At 34.8% G+C, this 22,446-nt stretch overlaps 1 protein-coding gene across 6 annotated transcripts in view; it reads right to left on the bottom strand.

The window, feature by feature from the left end:
- LOC124367436 (flocculation protein FLO11) overlaps positions 1–22,446 on the bottom strand; it is a 90,037-nt gene that overhangs the window by 33,765 nt on the left and 33,826 nt on the right. For 5 of the 6 annotated variants that reach the window (XM_046824249.1, XM_046824273.1, XM_046824285.1 and 2 more), the window contains exons 2-7: positions 18,283–18,338; positions 10,813–10,947; positions 9,936–10,102; positions 6,350–7,000; positions 4,129–6,106; positions 1,224–2,462 (exon numbers count right to left, since the gene is read on the bottom strand). In XM_046824249.1, coding sequence (XP_046680205.1) covers positions 1,224–2,462; positions 4,129–6,106; positions 6,350–7,000; positions 9,936–10,102; positions 10,813–10,945 — 4,168 coding nt within the window. In that variant the 5' untranslated portion in view covers positions 10,946–10,947; positions 18,283–18,338. Of the gene's footprint in view, positions 1–1,223; positions 2,463–4,128; positions 6,107–6,349; positions 7,001–9,935; positions 10,103–10,755; positions 10,948–18,282; positions 18,339–22,446 lie in introns of those variants that run through there. The other variant, XM_046824278.1, reaches the window with a different exon arrangement.

The raw sequence follows: 22,446 nt of genomic DNA, 5'->3' as shown, positions 1-22,446 counted from the left end.
ATTATCATAACAACACAGTGGAGAGTCCAGAGACCAGACATGATGATTTTTATCCAATTATCATTACCACTGTAGCTGTTGTCGTAATACAATCATTTATTAAAATACAAGGATGATCCAGAAAGTAACTGATATTTGAAAGTAATTTGGTAGTGGGCAGGACTAAAGCTGACATCTTGAGGTAATAAGATTCCTATGCCTTGTACACACTGAGCTGTGGTAACAGACAATCTGCAGCTCTCCTACTGTTCAATTGAAAATCTTACCACTTGTGAAGTGTGTTCAGTTACTAGGTTTTTGTTGGCAACCTGTAATTTCACTCGAGTTCTATAAGATATCGGTTGGGATCACACTTAGTAGCCCAAGGATTAAATCTGCATAAATTACAATTAAATTTATAAAATACTAGCAGTTTCCCGTGGCTTCGCATGCAATTTCCTGTTGAAAACCAGTACACTATATTCACATATTATTTTTCTATCATATTCTAAACATTCCTGAGATAATTAATAGTCGTGAGCTTCTTAGGTGCATTATGAAGGTATGTACCATAATTCCTGCCTCAGTACAATTCATCTATAGAGATGAACCTTGATAAACTAATTAGGTTGTAAAGAATCAAATTCGGTATGTTAAAATTAGTTTTCTGTCTAAGACATTTCTAGTATTATTGTGGAGTTTGCCTTGTGGTCTAATCAAGAAAATGTATCAAAGAAACCAAATTTGATCATAAAGCGTCTTCTCTCTGCTCTTTTCATTTACCTTCAATCTAACCAAATTCGATTACCTTATGTGCAACCACTTACGGCTTTGTGCAATGAGGTGTTTTATAACAGCGTTTAATAGTATTTTCATTACATTATATAGTTTATTGACCATTGGTGCAATCTAAACTGAAAATTAGGCAATAACTTCTTCTATGCAATCTGCATTACACTACTGATCAAGCACTTTACAATAATAATTTTCTAAATATTAAATGTTTCTGCCTCTTTGACGAACTTCAGCTGACAGTATTAACAGCTGTTAAAAAAGCATTTTCCAGTGGACCAAATTGTGAATCTAAACCATTCTCGAATTCCATTGAAAACACACACAAAATTTCATCAAAATCGGTTCAGTCGTTTAGGAGGAGTTCAGTCACATACACACGAACACAAGAAATATATATATATATATATATATATATATATAAAGATAATTAACTGTATTGATGGACTTACCAGTGCTGTGAGTTGGCTTGAGTTTATCAGGAGTAGCCTGTGTATCAGATGTGACTTGAGGCTCTAAAACAACCGGTTTAGTGGTGGTATCTTCTGGTCGTTCTTCAAGCTCTTGTTTCCGCTTCCTCTTTGCTCTGGCGGGGGGGATGACTGCTGGGGGTGGTTGAGCTGTGGGTGGTGGGCTCTCCAGTGCAGGAGTGGATGGTTCCTCCTCAGCAGGAACCGGAGATGGCGTATCCTCCCGGTGCTTCTCTGGATTCGAATAAGTGTACAGTGCAGGCGTGATCCTGATAGGTTGTGGGTCTTCTAACGTGGGTGAGTTTAGAGTAGGAGGCTCTGGTATTGTCACAGTTTTACTCTCCAAACTAGGCCCCTCCTCTTTAGCATTATCACTAACAGTCTGCGGTTCAACTAAAGTAGGTTCACTTTTATTACTTATAGATGTATCAACAATAGGTTCGCTTCGATCAACGCTTTTGTCCGTGACACTGACACTATCACTCGCGTTTTCGACTTTAACAACACTATGTGCCGACTCCCCTTCACTACTTTTAGTCCTCACTATTTTCTCAGGAGGGTTAGAATTAGAAGCAGGTACTACTATTCCACTAGAATCCTTTTCATCTTTCCGACAAGGTGATTCCCCCTGGTTCGGCGACTTCTCCGATAAAGCATCCATCGATTCTATCCCCGAATCCTCTCCCTGAGTGTTTCCTTGTTCCCCACCTCCCGCTGGACTCTCCCCACCACCCCCTACCCTGGCCGTTATCTCTACTGGCACAGGTTTAACAGCACAACACTCCACTTCATTTTTTATTTCTGTCTGAATAACTTCATTCACTTCCACTTTTTTCACCGGTTCCTCTTCCAATAACCTCTGCTTCACTTTCTTTTCTGAGACATCCAACTCGCTAACTGGTAAGCTAGGCCCAGGCTGTTTGGCTGAATTGGGTGTAATTCTTGGCAGCAGCGGCTCTATCACTTGGACTCTGTTCACAGTCAGGATGTTGGGCTTCCTCTCTTGACTTTTACTGAAATGCGAGCTCTGACTGCGCTTGGAATCCAAGTCCCTGGGCCTCTTGCTACTCTTTCCCTCCAGCTTGGATGTGGATACCTTACGAATGGTGAGATCGCTGGGAGTCTTCTTGAGCAACTCCGAGACACAGTTGTGGCGGAATGGCACATGAGGTGATGGTGGCTGTCCACCTGGCTTCACACCGGACAACAGGCCTTGAGCCGCTGCAACAGTATACAAACAACTTAATATCACATTTTAATTATGGTTTGTGAAAAAACTCATAAATTGAAAATAAAGAATGGAAGTAAGGAAGAATAAGATTAAATAAGTTACATGTTGAAGATTTAGTTTAATAAAGTTAAACAGTTTTTTATATACTTACAATCTTTCATTCCAAAACGAAAATACAACATTTAATTATATTATTTTTCTAGGGAAAGAAGCATTTACTATTTGAGTAGACAGAATACAGATTTTCTCTCTGAAATAAAATTTGTTTTCATAGAAGAAAGATAATCTGAAGACCTTGATCATGGTTTTATTGACATTACAAAAAACAAAGATTTTGAAACTTCTGATTGTTTTGGTTAATTTTAAAATGTAAAAGCCATTTATCATATTAAACCTGCAACACTATAATATCTGGATTTACGATAAATGCCCAAATAAATTTAATTTTTATCCAACCAAATAAATCTAGTCTAGTTGATATTCTAATACTGATTAACAATACTTGAAATTTCTGATTCTTGTAAACAGTTAATTACAATGAATCAAACAAGTTTCTACTAAATATTATATTGTGGTAATTAAAAAAACCTCCAGTAAATAAATTATATTTTTTATGAAGTTTTGTATACTTATATGTTTACATTGCAGTGTTATGAAAATACAGTGCAATACAATATTTGACACGTAGCTATTAAAAGACCTAAAATATTACACTGAATATTTCTTAAGTACTACCTTTCCTCGCTGTCCCACCATTGTTTTAATAACAGTGTATACTGTACGTTTCTGTCAACATACTATAATAATGCTCAATTAAAAAAATATCAAACCCTAATCATAAAATTACACTTGTTCCCTTAAGTACAAATATTCTGAGAACCCTACTAAAACAGATTAATGTTTATCATATACTCAACGTATTGAATCTTCCCTCAGCAGTGATGAGATGATGTATTTTGATTGTCTACAAATAACTAAATGCCTATAAAAAAATTATCCTCTATGAAGTATTTTTAATTACAATTGTATAAATCCTAAACAAATTAATGAACATGCTACTGCTGAGTACTAATCTTTTATTTTAGGTAATAAATATGTATTTTGCTGTAGGAGAGTTTAACGCTTCATACGCTATAAGGAAAATATCTCGCTGACTAAATCTAACTTTTTACAGTAAGGGTACACTCTCATTGACCCAGTTGTTGCTGTAAGCAGAAACACTCGCTCACGATAATCAGCTGCTGTACTCTGTTACTTAGTGTTACAACGCATATCATTAGACACACACGCATAGGAGTACTGTACATGCATGCGTGCACACACACACACATTTGTGTGTACTATCAGGGCATATTTTGTCATTTATAAAACTAAATTATTAAGTTATTACTAAAATAATTAATTTGACATTAAGATTGTTATAAAATTTATACTAAAAGTTACTCAACATTTATGAGTTAATGTTATCACTTGTAAAAGTCAAGGAACATACAAAATTCATTAGGGAATATAATGTTTATAAACAGTGAATACTTACAACAACTAATAATGAAAGTTAAAAATAGGTTCATTACTATACTGATTTAACTTATATAGTTAATTTAACACTAAATTGGTGATTTTTAATTAACTGAAACAAAAATGTAACAGACTAACCTGTGAAGCCTGCAAGTTCTTTACTATCCGTGGCAGTGTTGGATGGCCTTCTCTGCACAACTCCATTGCCTAAGGCTGAGTTGGCATTATTCATCCTCTGTCGCTCACTGTTGGAAATCCTCGCTGCGGCCATCATCCTAGCTTCTTTTGTGGCTGACTTCACTACACTCATTTTTAACAATGAAACCGAACTACTTTTACCCGTTTTTCTCTGTACATTACCTGACTTCGACCCACTACTACCCCCAGTCGAACCCTCCTCCATTATCCTACCACCCGTTAATAAGCCTCTCTCCCTAGGATATAACTTCTTTTTTGAGTCTCGTTTTTTCACTTTTCCACTTAAACTTAATTTGTGGTGTCCACCAGTGGAAGGCATCGATCTCAAAATAGAAGCGACTTCTTCCTCTGTAGGAAATGTTCTGACTGGTGTCGGTAAACTACACGGCAAAACAATTTCCCCCGGTTCAATAATCCTAGAGTTCGGCAACTCCTCCTCATCCTCGTGATCACAAGCCGTCCTTCCTTTGAACTTTGTTCGCACTTTCACTTCACCTGGCTCGAATACACTGGATTTCATCACTGTTTTCGTCAATACTTTTTCACTTGGATGACACTTCTTTACCAGCGTGGGATTGATACCATCCTCCAGTAAACTCTTTGTTTTCAGTTTACTGCTGGACTTCTTGCCTTCTTTCGACTCCTTAGATGAATACTTCTTGTCTTTTCTTGATCCCACAACAACTGCTGCATTCCTCCCTCTCAGGGAGATATGTAAAGGTGGGACTCTTGGTTCCTCCCCAGTGGCAGACGTTCCTGGTACTCCCCCACTAGGGAATATCTTAGATAGTCCCTTGTCAGCTTTCCTCACCTGTGGCACATTCACGAAGCTCACGTCCACTTTGTATGCCGGTGTCACTGGCTCATTCTTCTCCAATTTAAGTCGCAGCTTAATCTTCTCACCTGGGGCGGGGCTGGAAGTGGCCTTCACTCTATGTCTAACAACAGAAGAAGCCTCACTATTGGTCGATCGGTTGGTGGCTTCTGAGTCAGACTGATCCGTAGTGGTTGTATCTGCTCGTCGTGAGACAGTAGAACTCACATCGTCATCGTCATCAGAGTAGACAGAATTCGACCGGTCATTAAGGGGTGATGGGAACGTGAAGAAGGGATCGTCCAGGTTGGGCTGGGATGTGGAGTTGGGCACATTCTCCTCTGCTTCACTGTCTGAACTGCTCTCACTCGGCATGGGCTCCAGATGCCCTGTTAGAGGGTTTATTAAGAACTGACGTTTCTTTCCATTAGACGTCAGAGGTGGAGAGCTCGGTGGTGATGGTGGTTTCTCTTCCTTCAAATGTTCTACTGTTTTTTCTTCACTTCCTGAAACTTTTTCTTCCTGTGTTACTTGCGCTTCTTGCATTGGGAATCTTAACACCGGATTAGGTAGTCTAGGATATGGTGGAGGGTTGACACCGATGGTAGAAGGTGTTGGTGATGGTGGAGGAAAGTTGGCTACAGGATTTTGAGGTTGTCTCAAGGCAGATGGCACAGCATGTTGTATGACAGGATGGTTCACTTCTCTTTGCTCCAGAGTCTGCCTAGCTTGGAATATCCTCTGCTGCGGAGGTCTTGTTGCAAATGCAGTAGCTTGGTTTTGATGTAAAACCGGATTGTGTAGTGTATTTGATGAATTTGGTAAAGGCAGTTGATTTTGTTGAGGTGGAAAAACTGGTTGGCTAGTCACAGCACTTTGAGTGAAGACCCTCTGCTTCACAGGCTGAGGCAGAGGACTCTTGATGATTGGGGACTGCGGTTGGTAGGGTTGAGTTTGGGCTGGTGCTGGTGGATAGCGAGCCGGACTATACAGCGGGGGCTGTGGCTGGGGCGCCGCTAACCTCTGGTTCAGAGGCACTTGAGTTCTTTGTGGTAACACCACTGGAGGTTGTCCCGTCTGCTGCAGTGGTAGACGGTTACTGACCTATAAATATAAAAATAAAACTAAACTTTCAAGTTCCCAAACTGTTTTCCAAATAGAATTTTGTTTTTCAGCTCACAGGTTATAACTTTTATATTAGATGCAGATCTTTTAATTTTTCTGTTTACTTTCAATAAATTCTTGATTCTCTCTGGACATGTACATTAAAATATGAAATTCATTAAGACAGCAAGTTAAAAAAGTTCATAGGCAAAACATTACAACTGATTAAAGAATAACAGTTACCTGAGGAGGGGGAGGGTTAAATGGTTGTACAGGCTGAGGTGGCCGTTGATATACAGCAGCCTGAGGCTTCCCTAGTGGCTGACTCATGAACGTTGAAGCCTTCTGGGTCAACTCCTGTGGAAACCTCTGACATGTAGGGTTGACGCTGACAAACGCTGAGTTGCCAGCCTGGTGTAGAAGCTCCGTGGAGTCGTGAGGTGGGGACGGTTTCTTGGTGAGCACAGGGGAGCAACTCTTTACTACTCTTGGGAGTTGCTTGCTGGCTGGCGGAGGCATTTTGGAGGTGGAGGGCCCTGGAGCCCCATCGTTCTGCAAGAGATTAACCAGCAGTGGGCTGGACAATGCGACATTGGGGGCAGGAGAATCGGGGTAGGGTGGGGGTGGAGGTGGTGGCACATAGTGTGTCTCGGTTCGACTCTGAATCGCTGATGCGGCATGGGTCATACTGGCAAAAGGGAAGGTTGATGGAGGAGATGCTTTGTTAGCAGAGGGAAATGGAGGAATGGGATCCCCGTCAGAGGGAGCCACAACATTGGGGCTGATAAACTGAGAAGGCCCTGCCCCATCTGAGCTGGTTGATGCCTCCCCAGTTCGTAATACGATCTCCTGAGCTTCCCCACCAAACCGGCCAGCCAGCCGCAGTGAGATCACCTGTAAACGTTCATTCACATTAACTTCTTGCTTTCAAGTACAATGATAATCATTTCTTATTTTATCCAAATCTAATATAACCAGAAAAAATATCTGTATAAAATTTTAAACAAAAGATTAAAAGAATAATGTGAACCTCAAGCTATTATTCTACATAAACAAACATCCTGAGAGCAATTTTTGCCTAATTTATTGAAGTGTATTCCAAATTAATTGTTCAACCAAGAAATGAATTACACCAGTTTTTTTCTGATGAGTTGCAGTAAAGATTATGGGATTTATAAAGGAACTTAAGCTTGCCCAGTTGGAAAAGATTAAGTTGGATTATAATTACCATTTGGCACAAATATTATAGGCTGTCGTCTTAAAACGGAGTTCTTAATGAGTTTGGATCATAATTTTGATTAATATTATTCATTCACATCCGAATCTTATAATTAATTTCCAAATTACAACATCCATCAGGAAAAATCCCTATGATTTTCTAATTGAAAGGACTTTTTATGGCACAAGGGAAAGTCCTAAAAGGCACACAGAAATGAACCAAAAGATCTATCAAGATTAATTCTTTTCTCTTACCTATAAGTGGTTTGTTACTTTTTGATATTAATATCCTTGCATTTTATTATAATTATGTTTCATTGATACAAAACATGAAATTTTAATATGAGATTACACCAATATATCTCAGGTGTTTGGAATATAATAGAATGATGCCTAGAGACAGACTGTAGAGTTTTGGCCTTACATACCTGCTGCTTAGGATAGAACAGAATTACTTCCAGAAACACTGACACTTTACAGTTCTGGCCTTACATATTGGCGCTGCTTACGAAAGAACAGGATCACTCCCAGGGATACTGAGACTGTAGAGTTCTGGCCTTATATATTGGCTGTTTAGGATAGAACAGGATCACTCCCAGAACGCTGAGACTTTAGAGCTCTGGTCTTAAATATTGGCTGCTTGGTGCTTAGGATCGAACAGGATTACTCACAGGGATAATGAGACTGTAGAGTATTGGCCTTACATTTTGGCTACTTAGGATGGAGTCAGATAGTCAATCCAACTAATACCATGAGACAGGTAAATATAAGGGGTCAGCAAACGGTTCTGCTGGCAAACTAGGTCAGTTCGGTACAACCAACACATAAACCAAATCCTTCATCTGAACTTTATTTTTAACTTTGACCTAAGAATACCACACTACATCAAAGGAATTCAGAGATATTCAGGGAAATTAATATATTTTTAAAACTACAAAGGTCATATACTCTACTTTTTCCCTTTAAATAATAGAAATGATAGCTCATAAAATGAGCTTCCAGAATATATTCCATTTACATAAATATTTATGGATACATTTATAGAGAAACTATTTTGTACAACTACACAAAGTACAACTTATAGATAAAATAAAAATTAGTGATCTGACGAGCAGCTAAAATCCGCGCATAGAACCAGCAGACACACTGGCGTTGACAAATATAGACATTTAAATATGAACTTCAATTAAAATACTAGTGTACTTATATATCATGTTATTTTGTTAATATGTAACTAAATAGTTTTTATACATAAAGAACTACAATAACAAGTTTTAGCATCAGTAATTTAAGTGCTACCGATCAGTTGTCCACGAATAGACGCAGCAAACTCGCAATGATGTGCCAAATAAATATAAAAAATACTAATTATAATCAAATTATTATTGATTAAACTACAGTAATTGGTTTTATTTGGTTATCTATCTACATTTTTTCATACAGAAAGTAATAATGTGTTAGCTATCGGTAATTTTCTTACTGGGGATCAGCTATCGTCCATGGGATCAGCTATCGTCCATGAACAAGACCTATTTGGATTCGAGATTCAGCTTACACACATCACTCGGTGTAATATTGTGAAGTTGTAATTTTGCAAGCATATTTGAATCTTCCGTTGGTATCAGAATCAAGTGAAAATAGCAGTGGTATCGAGTATCGGAATAGATCCTTGTAAAAATTCCTACCGGAACGGATATCCCAATAAAAATTCCAGAGAAATTATAAAAATTTACAAATAATCCACTCATGTACTCCTGGAGCAAAAATTCGTACATAATTCACGTTTTTCCAGATTATTATCCTTAGTGGCAGCCCTGGTTACAGTTTTACGAAGTATCTGGTTCCAAATATATCTCACTGCAGGCCAATATATGAAGAATGCATCAGAAAGTTATCTGCTATAGAAATTATTGAAGTGCACTTAATTCGCGATCTGTAGGATACGTAGACACCAATACAGAAAAGAACCTTCCATAGTTACCACCAGAATAGCATAATTAATGTTATCAATTACAACTGGCTCTTAAATATTTGTGTCTGCCCTTTAAGACAGTTCAACAATAGAATCACCACAACACAATTACTAAGTAAATAAATACATATTCCTGTCCGGATTTCCTTGTCGGGTGGTCACCCTGTTAATAATTATTTTAAAATCAGAATTTTTTGTCTAATTCTACTTATTTATTCAAATGAAACCTTCAAAACACAGGTAACAAAAATAAATTATTTTATAGAAGTGGTTTTATTTTTCATTTACAAAGATAAGAAGATAATTTCGGATTCCCCCCCCCCCAATATTCTGTAATGAATACAAAAGCAGCAGTTGAGCCTGTTAAATGTTCTTAAAAGCTCAGTAACATGCATGAACATTTCAACAAGTAATCCATATTCATCCCTAGAATTTATATTTGTCTCAGTAAAATATAATTCACATTTAATAGCTCCGATTTACTTACAAAGCCAGAACTTGCCGTGATAAAATTCCTTTTGTCGCTAAATTATAACTTAAGGTTGTTTTAGTTGCTAAAAAATACTAGGCTAAAATAGCGTAATGAGCAATTTCACTATTTAGTTTTTAAAAGCAAGTATATTATCATATAGTTGTTACCTGGTCGCCCTCGACTTGTACTGACAGGATACCCAACTGCTGCAATGCGGCATCGCCAGCCTGCGCCAACTGGCGCAACCGCTGTGCCGCTTCGCGTGGTATCGTGAAAGTCACACGCACAGAGTTCCATGGCTCCACCTTAGCCACTCTCAAAGATTCTCCGTTACCTGCACAATGATCACTGCTAGAGTCACAACTCACTTGCAATTTATACTAGCTGCATTTAAAATTTATTCAAACAGAAATTCCAAGTAGAGGTTTGTTGTAATTAGGAAAGGAGTCTAGCCCATAGCATACTGAATTTCACCTTTGAAACCATGAATGAAATACCTAACTTATCTTACCTATCTTACTTAGGTCATAATTTTTTACTATCAAGATATTACCCATGCTTCGATAAGGGATAGCATTACTCATTATAAATTATTATTTAACAAACTTACACTTGAAGTTCAAACATTACAGAACTTACTAGAAAATTAACAAAAGTTATTACTTTTAAGATCTTAGCAATTATTCTGTCACACATAGGGTGTTTTCTGAAAGGTAATAACAATATTTAATCAAAATGAAACATTTTAATCTAACTCAAGTAAAACTTTACTAAACGCTAGTCTTTAACGTTGTGCTATTATTTTAAAACATATTCAAAAGCAAATATAAATTTTACATTAAACTAATCTTACCCTATTTTTATTTTAAAAGTACTTATTTGTATGCAAACCCAGAGAAAAACTCTGCAAAATCCATACCATCAACTTTTGACACCGTGGTTCACAAAACACCCTATGAGTTTTTAAAGTCCAACAAATAGTTTTACCAAACATTTATGCACTCGGAGAGGGCGGCGAGATGTTGTGCCGGTATTCTGACTCACCGTTGCACAGTAAATGTCGCAGTTTCTGAACGATCTGCTTGAACTTCTGAGGGAACTGGGGGTCTTTAATATCACCTTCACATGTAACTATAGTTTCAATCAGCTGACCTCCTCCGTCACTGTCCGCGGCCATTTCTGCCAACAAACAAATCTTTACTGGTGAATCATCACATATTATATTTCTAATTTACTATATGTAAGATGTATAAAATGGATTTGTGAATGACATAATTTAGGGATGTTTGGTAATTAGTATCAGAATGACCCCCCTTCTCAAAATAGAGAGGGGGGTTGGAGAAGTTTCTTTTAAATCTTGAAAAGAATAATCTATAAAAAGATAGTTCAATTCAAAGATCTAGATTACACAAAAACACCAACAAAATTAGGAAAATCAATTTCTTGTAACTCTTTTATTTGTTATATAAAATTTAAACTAATACATTTATAGCTATACAAGACCCATTTTGAGAAATGGTTGGTCAGAAAATATTTCTTTATACAATCATATTATATAATAAATATAAATAGAAGAGACATTTATTTGAGATGTCACTTAATATTATATCTTGCCAATTTTTAAAACTACTTCCCACTCTCATATTAAGAGAAACGAATAACCCACCAAAACCATGTGTAAGGGGTATGAAAATTACACACGCACACGCACGCACGCATACACACACACACACGCACGCACACACACGCACACACAAGATAACGTGAGGAAAAAGAAACTTTTAAACTGTTATATTCTCCAACAAACCTAAAACCATGTATTAACGTTCTCCACAAGAAAGAGACACTTTCTGATGTAACAGAAGTATAGCCTATCCATATATTGTTTTTGGTTGTTAAAATGGAACCCTTAGGCGTACATCAATATTGTAGCTTCCATGGAGAATTTCGTGGAAAAAACAAATTCACCAGAATATGATGATTCTCTATAGGCAAGAGTACAAGTTCTAGCCTTACAATATCTTTCTCAAGCCTGGCTTAGGGCACTGATATTTTGATGTTATCAACATAAAGAGTATCATTGCATTCCAAAACCGATGTTATATCATCGATGAAAAGAAGAGTAACATTGCATTCCATAACTGATGTTATATCATTGATAAAAAGAAGGAAGATTAGTGGACCAAGATTTAACCCCTTTGGCACCCCCAAGAATCCAGTGAAACAAATAGCACCCCAAAATTTACTCTGAAAGGCCTATTTTGCAAATTTGACTGTAACCAAAGAAGAATCTGCAGAGAAACCAAGAGCAGGTAGCCTTCTTTCGGGGGGGGGGGGGGGGGTCTTATCAAAAGCTTTCTGAAAGTTGAAATATATGTAGTTATATTAGAAATATAAATACCCTGTTGGTGAGGTGAAAGAAGATAGAACATTTTTCCCTAAAAATGCTGGACACAATTTTCTCAAATATCTTAGTAGAAAATACCAACAACACAAATATGACTCTAGTTTGAAAGGGCTTTTATACCAAATAGTGAGAATTACAAGTATTTTAAGGTTTTATTAAATATTTTAAAATCATAATTTTATTTATTGTCAAGAATCACATATATATCCAATATTAAAAATGTTCCTAAAGTCAACATTTATTTAGTGGATTCCCTATAGCTTATTCCTACTTGACAAAAATAAATTCTGGATTTTATAGAAATTCAAATTCTGGATTTAAATTACTGCTTTTATTTTCATTACATATAAGTTTGAGCCAATAACAATTGAATGAACACTCTTTCACTTGATCAATATTTTACAAACATATTCTACTTATAAATATAGTAACTGCATGTTTTAACAATTTCATATTTTGAAACAAAATTTAAAAAAAACTGCTGTCATTTTTTCTCAGGTGATTAACTAACCTAACACAAAGACTAATTCACATACACAATTTGTAGCTTATGTGTTAGCAGGTTAGTTACTCAGGAAGGACACTGTGATAATTTTTGGTTCACTGTAACAAAGGCAAAATGTATGAAAAATCCAGTTATCTTCACAAGACCTCTATCTTAAAATAATATATTAAATGGGAAAGCTCTTTAGATTGCTTTTTTGTTTTCAATAAAAACAATTGGCAAAACATTTAAAATTATATTTGTACTATTTATGCCTATTAGGTAATTGTATAAACAAAATTGCATAAACCCTTACTTACCTTCCTCAACACTTTTGTTCAAAATGTATATAATTTTTTTATGTTATGTAAACATGTATTGAAAAATAAAGTAGGAAAAAAAGAATAGAATATTATTTAACAGTGTGTCCAAATGCTATTTTTGTGGTTAATGTAATTCTCCACTTTAATTGTTTTATTATACTGTCTTCACACTAAAATTAAAGTTACAAATGGTTTGAGTAGAATATTGGACAATCATAAAAGCAAGGTATGACATGGTAATCTATTACGATTTTTATAAATTTAACAGTGAACTTTAAAAATAAACACAACACTTTCATACTTTGATATTTATTCATATTTACAAAATTTGTATCATTCACTGAAGTACTTATAACCAATGTCTAATCAACCATTGGACCCCTTCTTGTTATTCAAAAGCTATATATTTGTTTATAAAAATCACAACACTTTCTATCCAACATGATCTATAGCAGTGAATTATATGTGAGCACCACGATCTCAAATTGCATGAACATTACATCAATCAACACTATTCTAATCTCAGAAAATCCATAATTAAAAAAATGTATTCTAATTTTACTAGAAAAGATATTTTGGTGTATTTGGCCAAGGATGAAATAAATGCTTCGTCATATATTACTTGTAAGAACTCAGCACCCTGCAATATTGCTCATAGCAGCCCCCTGCCAGAAACAAGTTTTGTGGCCTTGGGGGAAGCAAAAATACCCTCCTTGAAAACACGGAGCCTAACAAGACACTAAAATAGAGACAAGGAAAACAGCATTATGGCTATCTCGGACCTGGAGCTGAGGCTGAGTAATAGAACAGATGTAGAGGAAACGGATCTAGAGACTTCTCTAACATTGGCAGCTGAGGCCGATCACCTTCTCCTAGCAGAAAACTGTTAACTAGAAAATAAAAGATTGAGGAGTTAAACATTCAAAATTCAGCCCTAGAAGCTAAACTTCCTGAAAAGGAGGCAAGAATTGAAAATTAAACAGAAATGGAAAGTAAGTATGTGCACAAGATTGAAGCCTTACAAAAAAAAATTGCAAGAAACTTAAGCTCAGGCTGAGAAGGAAAAAAAACATGGACAAGGACTACAAAATCTGTACGAAGAGCATGACATAAGAAAGTCCCTCCTACTCAAAGAACATGTAAAGAAATCACAGAATTGGAAAACATAATCCTTAACCACTATAAAACAAACCAAATCTTCCAGAAACCAACAATCATATTCTAAAATGTCACAAAAACATAGAAACAGAAACCTTTTGTTCCCTCACCTCAGTTTTACTACCAACAGCAGCATTATGCTCCTTCATATATGAGAAACATATGAAGAATTCTTTGACAGACACATAAGAACAATAGAAAATTATTTAGAAAACTCTGACAAGACAACTATGAGTATTAATAAACATCAGCCGGATTTCATACAAGAAAACCAATTACTGCAGACTTTTTTCTATCAGTTAACCGGACAATCAAGCAAAATGAAACATTACAAAACAAAAGTCTTCAAGAATTCCCTAAAGAACTAAAAATTGACAGGCAGCTTACAATCCTGCATCAAAACATAAATCACCTCCAAAGGAAGACAGACAATGATTTACTAAAAACAAACAAACTCAGCTTAGTTTTATCGACGGAACACAGTCTTCGAAGTGAAGAGCTGACTAGTACCAGAATTAACAACTATACACTCTTACACAAGGTTTTTCGAGAGAAGTTGACAAAAAAGGCGGTGTGGCCATTTACGTGAATGACAGCCTTAAAAGTAAAGTTGAAAAAATAGAAGTTACAGATAACACAATCCAAAAAGTCTGTGAACTCTCCATGATCCGCATCAACACTGGTAAAACTCAAACCTACCTTTTAGGAGTATACAGACCCCCAAACAGTAATCTAAACATAGCCCTTCATGTCCTATCCAAGACATTGAACATGATATCAACATGGAAATGTCCTACTGTGGTTATGGGGGCCATAAATATAGATGATTTAACCGATAATATGGGTAATAAGGAATTAATAAACATGCTGGGTAGCCATAACATTCAAAGGCTGTGCCTCCCACCAACCAGACACACAGCACTTCAAATTGTATTGACTTTATATGCACTAAAATTCATAATGACGACATCAAGACAGAAATCATAGAAACTGGCCTATCTGATCACACTGGCCAGATCTGCCATTTAAACTTGGAAACTCAAAATAAAGTACTCCCAATCTCAAGAAGAAGACGTTTCTCCCAGACAAACCTTAACAATAAGTCCTGAAGGATGAATCATGGCAAACTGTCTATTGCTTTGACTGTTGACAAAGATAAAATTGATATGAAAATTTTAATCAATACTTAACTCGGTCCTGAATTCTACATGCCCCTTGATAAAATCTAGACCCAAAAGAGGATTTAGTATCAATAATACAATTGATCAAAAAGCATGCAGACTTAAAATACCTTCAGGCATTAAAAAACAAGGTCCAAAGTGGGGAATTGGCTGACAAGGTGATTACAGATCAAGCAAAGAAGGAGTACGACCTTAGACTGAAGAATTTAAGGAAAAAATCCACATCAAACTATATTCAAAATTAAGAAAACAAACAAAAAGGCGTCTGGAATGTAATTAACCATAAGAGATACAGAAACCTAGGGCATTCAACCCCCATAGAGTTGGTAATAGATTAAATATCCTGGTAGCACAACATTTAAATGACCATTTCAGTACAGCTGCAGATAACACCCAGAGTCACTATACAATACCTAGTTTAGAAACAGAACCATTTGAACTCCAAAATCTGCTTGAACTCGTAGTAAACCCAACCACAAGATCTGAAATTTCAAAAATTATCTCTGGCTTAAAGTCACAACCATCTTCGGGATTGGATGAAATTACCTCAAAACTACTTAAACATTGCAAAGAGATCACACACACATCATAAACCTATCCTTTAAGGAAAGAATTTTTCCAAATCCCTGAAATCATCCAAAATAATTCTAAAATTTAAAACCTCCAAAATTCCAAAGTGACTTGCAACCTCAATAGAAAGCTACAGACCCATATCTCTCTAATCTACAATATCCAAAGTAATTGAAAATAAATTCTTGACAGATTAGAGTCATCTTATTAACCCTTTGACTAGTAATCCCACAATAAATTCGAGAACGCCCTTATTCGTGCTGCCCGTAGTAGTCCCGATAGCCTTGTGGGAAGCGATATATTGTTCTAAACAGTTTTCACAATAATGTTTTCGTAATTGATAATCTCTTGCATGAGTACAAATGCAATCTAGCAGAATAAATCAGTCTCAAGTATTTTATGTTGTTTGCACTAGATCACAGTTGTTCTTTTATTTTTTTTCTTTCAAACCCAATTGACAGTATTCAGGCCTTATGACGGTATTCAGGCCTTATGACGGTATTCAATCGATTGTTCCAAGTAATCAACTGAATCTATATTCTGTTTGTGTAGTGAATACAGGTTGTAACCTTACTTTTACGTTACCGATTGCCTGATTGTAAAAGTTTCATTGTGTTTAGTGTGAGAAAATAAATGTGGCTGTTTGTATAATTACAAATTAGATAAATGGCGCGAGAAAGACTTACAAACAAATTTTTTGCCAAGATGCTCCCCTGTTCGGCATTTTTCCGCCACCATCTCTGCTAAAGATAAGAAGGACAAAATAAAGAGAGCATGCCACATTCGCAGATAAACCAGCGTCGGCGAACAGCGACAACTGTTTTTTCGCCTTTCATACCATCAAAGATTTCTGAGGAGACTTGTGTACTATTACTATCTTATACTTAACCTGTACCTTAGTATGTTTATGAGAAAATACTCAATATTTAATCTCATTCTCATATTTTGTAAATATAATAACTTTAATGCATAATTAGATATTTCTTTATAAATAAAAACAGAAAAACTTAAAACATTTAATTGAGTGTTTTTTATAACACATCTACTGCAGTATACCGAAATTACTTTTTAGGGCACTCTTAATTTAAAAAAAACCATTCAAAGGGTTAATAACAACATCCTCAGTAGTCAACAACATGGTTTCCAAAGGGAAGGTCAACCATCACAGCCCTGACTACCTTGTTGAGCACATCATCAAGCAGATGGAGGAAGGAGCATCTATTACTGGGTTTCTCTTAGACTTCAGTAAGGCAATTGAAACTTTAGACCACTCTCTACTGCTAAACAAAATAAAGAGCATGGGAATAAAAGGCAAAGCTGCAAATTGGTTTTCAAGCTATCTGGCAGGAAGAACACAAATAGTTGAATTAACATACAGCAAAAACCACACTACTCATATAGTAAGGACACCTTTACTCCCAATCATTTAAGGTGTAAGGCTCAGTATTAGAACCAATCCTTTTCATCCTGCTGATCCGAACGACCTGTCAAGATATCTTAAAGAATATGGGCAAGCAATTATGTACGCAGACGACACTGCACTTCTAGTTGCTGACGAACAAAAACATTAAAAATTTCATCCTTTGTTACATACAACATGGCTAAGCAGTATTGTCAAAACAATTTTCTTGTACTTAATAAGAAAAAAACTCAACAAGTAAATTCTGGAAACAGAACCACTGATTTGCCAGAGCTACCAGACATTGAACTAGAAAGTGAAGCAAAATATTTCGGAGTTATAATAGACAGCAAACTCACTTGGGCATCACATGTAGACAACCTTTGTGGAAAACTAAATACCAGCCTCTATGCACACCGCACATCTCTGCATGAGAAGAAACCGTACTACGCAGGAGACAAGCTTTTCAACCTCCTACCTGAACAGTTAAAAAGAATCCATGAAGAAAAAAAAAACCTTCAACTAGCATCTCATGGATTGGTTGCTTGAGCACACCTGATACACCTAGGATAAATTTATCAACTGGAGGAACAACCAGACTACAAGAATGATCTCTTTTAACTCAATTATTCTTACACCCTGAAATTAATTTAAAGACAATGGATTTATCCTATCCTTATTTAGGCCAAAACCATCTTTGAACCATGCTTTAATTAAAAACTTGAAGTCTTACTCAGTATTTTAACCAGTCTTTAGTCTAGGCCAGTGATAGACCTAAGTTTGTTTGCTACTCCAAATTTATTAAATCCATTCTTTGATTTCTATTTTGAGCCAACAACAATTTCTTTTTTTATGAGACAAATTTTTTTGAAGAAAATATAAACTAGGTAAATAATACTAACGTGGCAGAAAAAACAATATTTTGGCCACTGCTCAGTGACCATTATCATAGCCACATAATAACCTAAAAGTAGAACTTTTAATATACTTACCAACAGGCCAACATTTCCTTAGAAAAAGAGGTGACTACTGCATTTGAACATAAAACCTACAACAAGAATAAGTACTGTATTAATACCAATTTTAAATCCATTCATATTGTCCTACAAGTCAAATATAAAGCTAAATTTAGTAAGACTGTAAAACTCTTTCTAACAAAGGAATATATTTTAGTATTTTTACAAAATTTTAAAATTTCATCTTGAAATGTACATATTTTTCAGCTAAAAAAGTGCTGATTCCTGGTGTATTAGCCAACTTTGCCTTAACCCTTTCACGGATTGTGACGTAATATTATGTTCATAGCAAATACCTAAATGTGTGCTACTGACGTAATATTACGCATTGTTATATTGTTTGTTTCATTGTTTTGTCTGTCATAATATTTTCCAAGAAGCATTTATATGACAATCATGTATCACACAGAGTTCTGCATTTTCTACTAAATGTCAACACTTCCTTGGTGCTCTGTCATGAGTGTTTGCACCTTGTGAGCTAGATGTAGCCTCACAGTACAGACATACACCACTTAATGTCATCTGGTTTTGAGTATTTTATGGTTGTATTTCTAGTGTTTATTGTACCAGGGATATATCTTACACATATACGATTAGCTTTGTTTGTGTGGTGATGAAATGGACACAGGTAGTGAAAATTACTTAGTGACAAATATTTCAAAAATAACAAAATTTGAATAAAAGACTCAAAAATAACTTTCTCTATTCACATTCACTAAACTCTATAAACCTATCTCTGTAAAAAAACAGTATAAATTCCGTCAAAACAATATAAATTTTAGGTTAAAAAAAAACATTTTTAAAGAGTTAATTGATTAAATACAATATTAATACAGACTTTTACTATTCCAGCAAACTTACGATAACAGCCCAACTGTCATAATTCCTGATAAATTAACAACCAAAACTGATAATTTAAATTTTCTTGGCATTTACCTAGACAGAAGTTTAACTGGATTCACCTAGATGATGATATGATTTACATATAGGTTTAAAGTAAAAATGTATTTCTCACAAAATGTCAAAGTATGGGTACATAACACTCAAAAATGGCCTGTCATCTGAGGAAATAAATGCCTGCCAGTTCCAGGGTAAAAATTTTCCTACAATCAGTATCTTAAAACTGTTTAATTTGTAAAGGAATGGGAATCATTTTATATAAATCAAGAAAACTCAATATTTATTATAAATCAAAGAAGATAGCCCAATATAAGACTCTATAATTTCAGAAAGATTAACAAAATTTCAAAATTTACATGGAATAATTATACATTGTAATTTTATTTTTATTAAAAAAAAAATAAACAACATCAGAAAAATTAATATTAACATTGGATATAAATTTGCTTTTTGTATTTACTTTTGTGAAGTGTCTGACGATGATAGTCTTGCTCTCAAAACGCCTCACAGAATAAAAAGTTTTAAGATATTGGTTATGAATTTCTAATATGGTTATTATGAAAATAAACCAATATTAACACCATCTCCAACATTAAAAAAAAACGCTATGATTTTATAAATTATAAATATCTTGACACACTGCATACCATATACTTGTAAAAAATAATAAAAGATTATTATTATTATAACTTATAAAGCAAAAGTATAGGCAATAATCGTTAAAAATCTTTAAGTGAAATCAATGAAAATATTTATTTAATTTTAATCTGAATATGAAAGAAAAATTATATTTTAATATTCAAAAACAAATAAAATTATTTTAAAACAACTAAATCCCCACACTGAATATTTTTAATTATCAGAAAGTCAGTTTGCTATTTAAAATGCTGCAACACTCATATCCACTTATCTATATATATAAAAATGAATGTTTGTATGTTTGTCCTTTATGGAATCGTGAACTATTGGACCGATCATGATGAAAATTTGTACGTATATGTATTTTTCCACGGAGAAGGTTTATAAGCTATGCCCATCCCTTTCCCGATTCAGGATTCCGCCCCACTGGTTACAGAAATACCCATAAGAAATGCATTGCAGCAAACATATGTTAACGTCTTTTCAAATTTTTAATCAGCTGTTCTTTGTAAACATATATTACACTTATAGTTTTAAAGCATAGAGTAAGCTTAAGAGAAACGACAAATTTTGTTTAAACTGTTTTTGCAATCACTGTTAAACATAGACTTTACTATCCAGATAATACAATTCAAATTTGACGTAAAAATTCACCTTTAACTGCAATATTTATTTAATATAAACCATGCTCATGCTTGATCAGAAGAGTAATGCAGATATCATAATTACTATCTTACGTTGGCTACAAATATAAAGAATGTTATAAAATCAACCTTAGTTGTTTTTTTTGACAGAAGTATGGTTCTCAAAACTCCGTGTGTACATATTCTCTCGATCGAGACAACAAAGCAAGCTCAATCGTGGCATCGGAGATATAACTAATTTAATCTAAAATTTATTATAGTAAAAAAAAAATTTACTAAGTAATATAAGGACTTCGGTTCTTAAGATTTGCGTGCGAAGCCGTGGGTAACAGCTAGATAGAGGCAGGAATATGGTACATACCTTCATAATACGCCCAAGAGGCTCACGATGGAACGACTATCAATTATCTCAGCAATGTTTAGAATGTGATAGAAAAAGAATAAGTGAATATAGTGTACTGTTTTCAACGGGAAATTGCGTGCGAAGCCGCGGGCAACTTTTGCAAAAAATTATTGAAATGCGCAGCAAAGCGCGCCGGGCCCGCTAGTAAAAAATAAAAGTAAAATTTATTGCTTTGGTTCAGCTTTGGTTAAATACAATCAACAATAATTGAGCAAATAATTACAACAATTCTTTTCTTTCAACCTTTCCTTTCCTTTTTGAAAATTTATAATGTAAACTCAGGGTTTCTATAAAAAGCTATTTTTGACTATCAGATAACCTTTGTTCAAAGCGAGAAATTTATTCATGTCACCATAACTTTATTGATATTTATTAATTTTCAAACTCAAAATGTCAAAATTATTCTGTGACAAAGATTTGCAGTAAACTAAAAATCACAAAACTACATTATTTCTAGTACTAGTTTTAATAACCAACATTTAAAAATTATAAAGTTCATTAACATTTTATTGTGAGAACAAAATAAAGAACAAATTAAAAACAAGCAACGTGTTTATTTGGGTGTATCACAGACACACACAAGCACACAATAGTAATTAGAAAAAAAGGAAGCAAATAATTTGAATACAAGACAGAGGTACTCAACAGCTAAAGCCTACCCCTCTGAAGTGGTCCAAGGGAGAACCAGAGTTCAGAGAGGGAGGAAGAGTTTTTAGTTGGTATGGAATTATTTATCCAAGTCCGAAATATCCTGACGAACAACAGCGTGCACTAATTTGTACATGTGACAGTGGCCTAATTTAATTTCAAGAAAGATTTATGAACAAAAAATACTTGCTTCGTCGGTATAGACTTATATAAGATGTATGTTCAAAAAGTAATGATAATTTTCATTTTTTTATTATTCTTAATTTTTGTATTTGTCTACATTAACATTATCACCTTCAAATTAGTCCCCATTAGATATTACGCACTTGTGCCACGCTTCTTCCAATCCTCAAAACACCTCACACTTTATCTTTGGGATAGCCTCTAGCTGTTTCAGGGATGCACTTTTAATGTCATCTATGCTTGTAAAATGATGGAAGGCCCTTTAAGGTTCTCTTTATTTTTATATATAAAAAAAGTCAGAAGGAGCCATATGGAGATTGGAGTATCATTACAGTACTATTTTTTAGCAAAAATTGACAAAAAAGCAATGAAGTATGAGTAGGTGAAATTTGTCATGGTGCAAAAAGCCTTGAATTGTTTTGCCAAAAATCCAGACATTTTTCGAATTGCTTCATATTGTGGCAAGAAAGAATTCATGATGCACTATGCCATTAAAATCAAAGAATTTAGTGAGCATCAAAATCAACACAGGTTGCATTTTATTAAGAGCAATAAATAAAATTATTAACAACTAAGAAAATTCAGTTAAATGGTATGTTAAAAAAACAAAATACAGCCAATCTTGTATACAAAATTTACAAATGGTAAACAGAGCACTTTTTATATTAGAAAATAACCTACAAACCCACCCTATCAGGCATTGTTCCAATCTATGTAAATAAC

This window comes from Homalodisca vitripennis, chromosome 1 (assembly GCF_021130785.1).
Source record: "Homalodisca vitripennis isolate AUS2020 chromosome 1, UT_GWSS_2.1, whole genome shotgun sequence".
In the NCBI taxonomy this organism is placed as follows: Eukaryota; Metazoa; Arthropoda; class Insecta; order Hemiptera; family Cicadellidae; genus Homalodisca; species Homalodisca vitripennis.
This window is presented reverse-complemented; position numbering and strand designations above follow the sequence as displayed.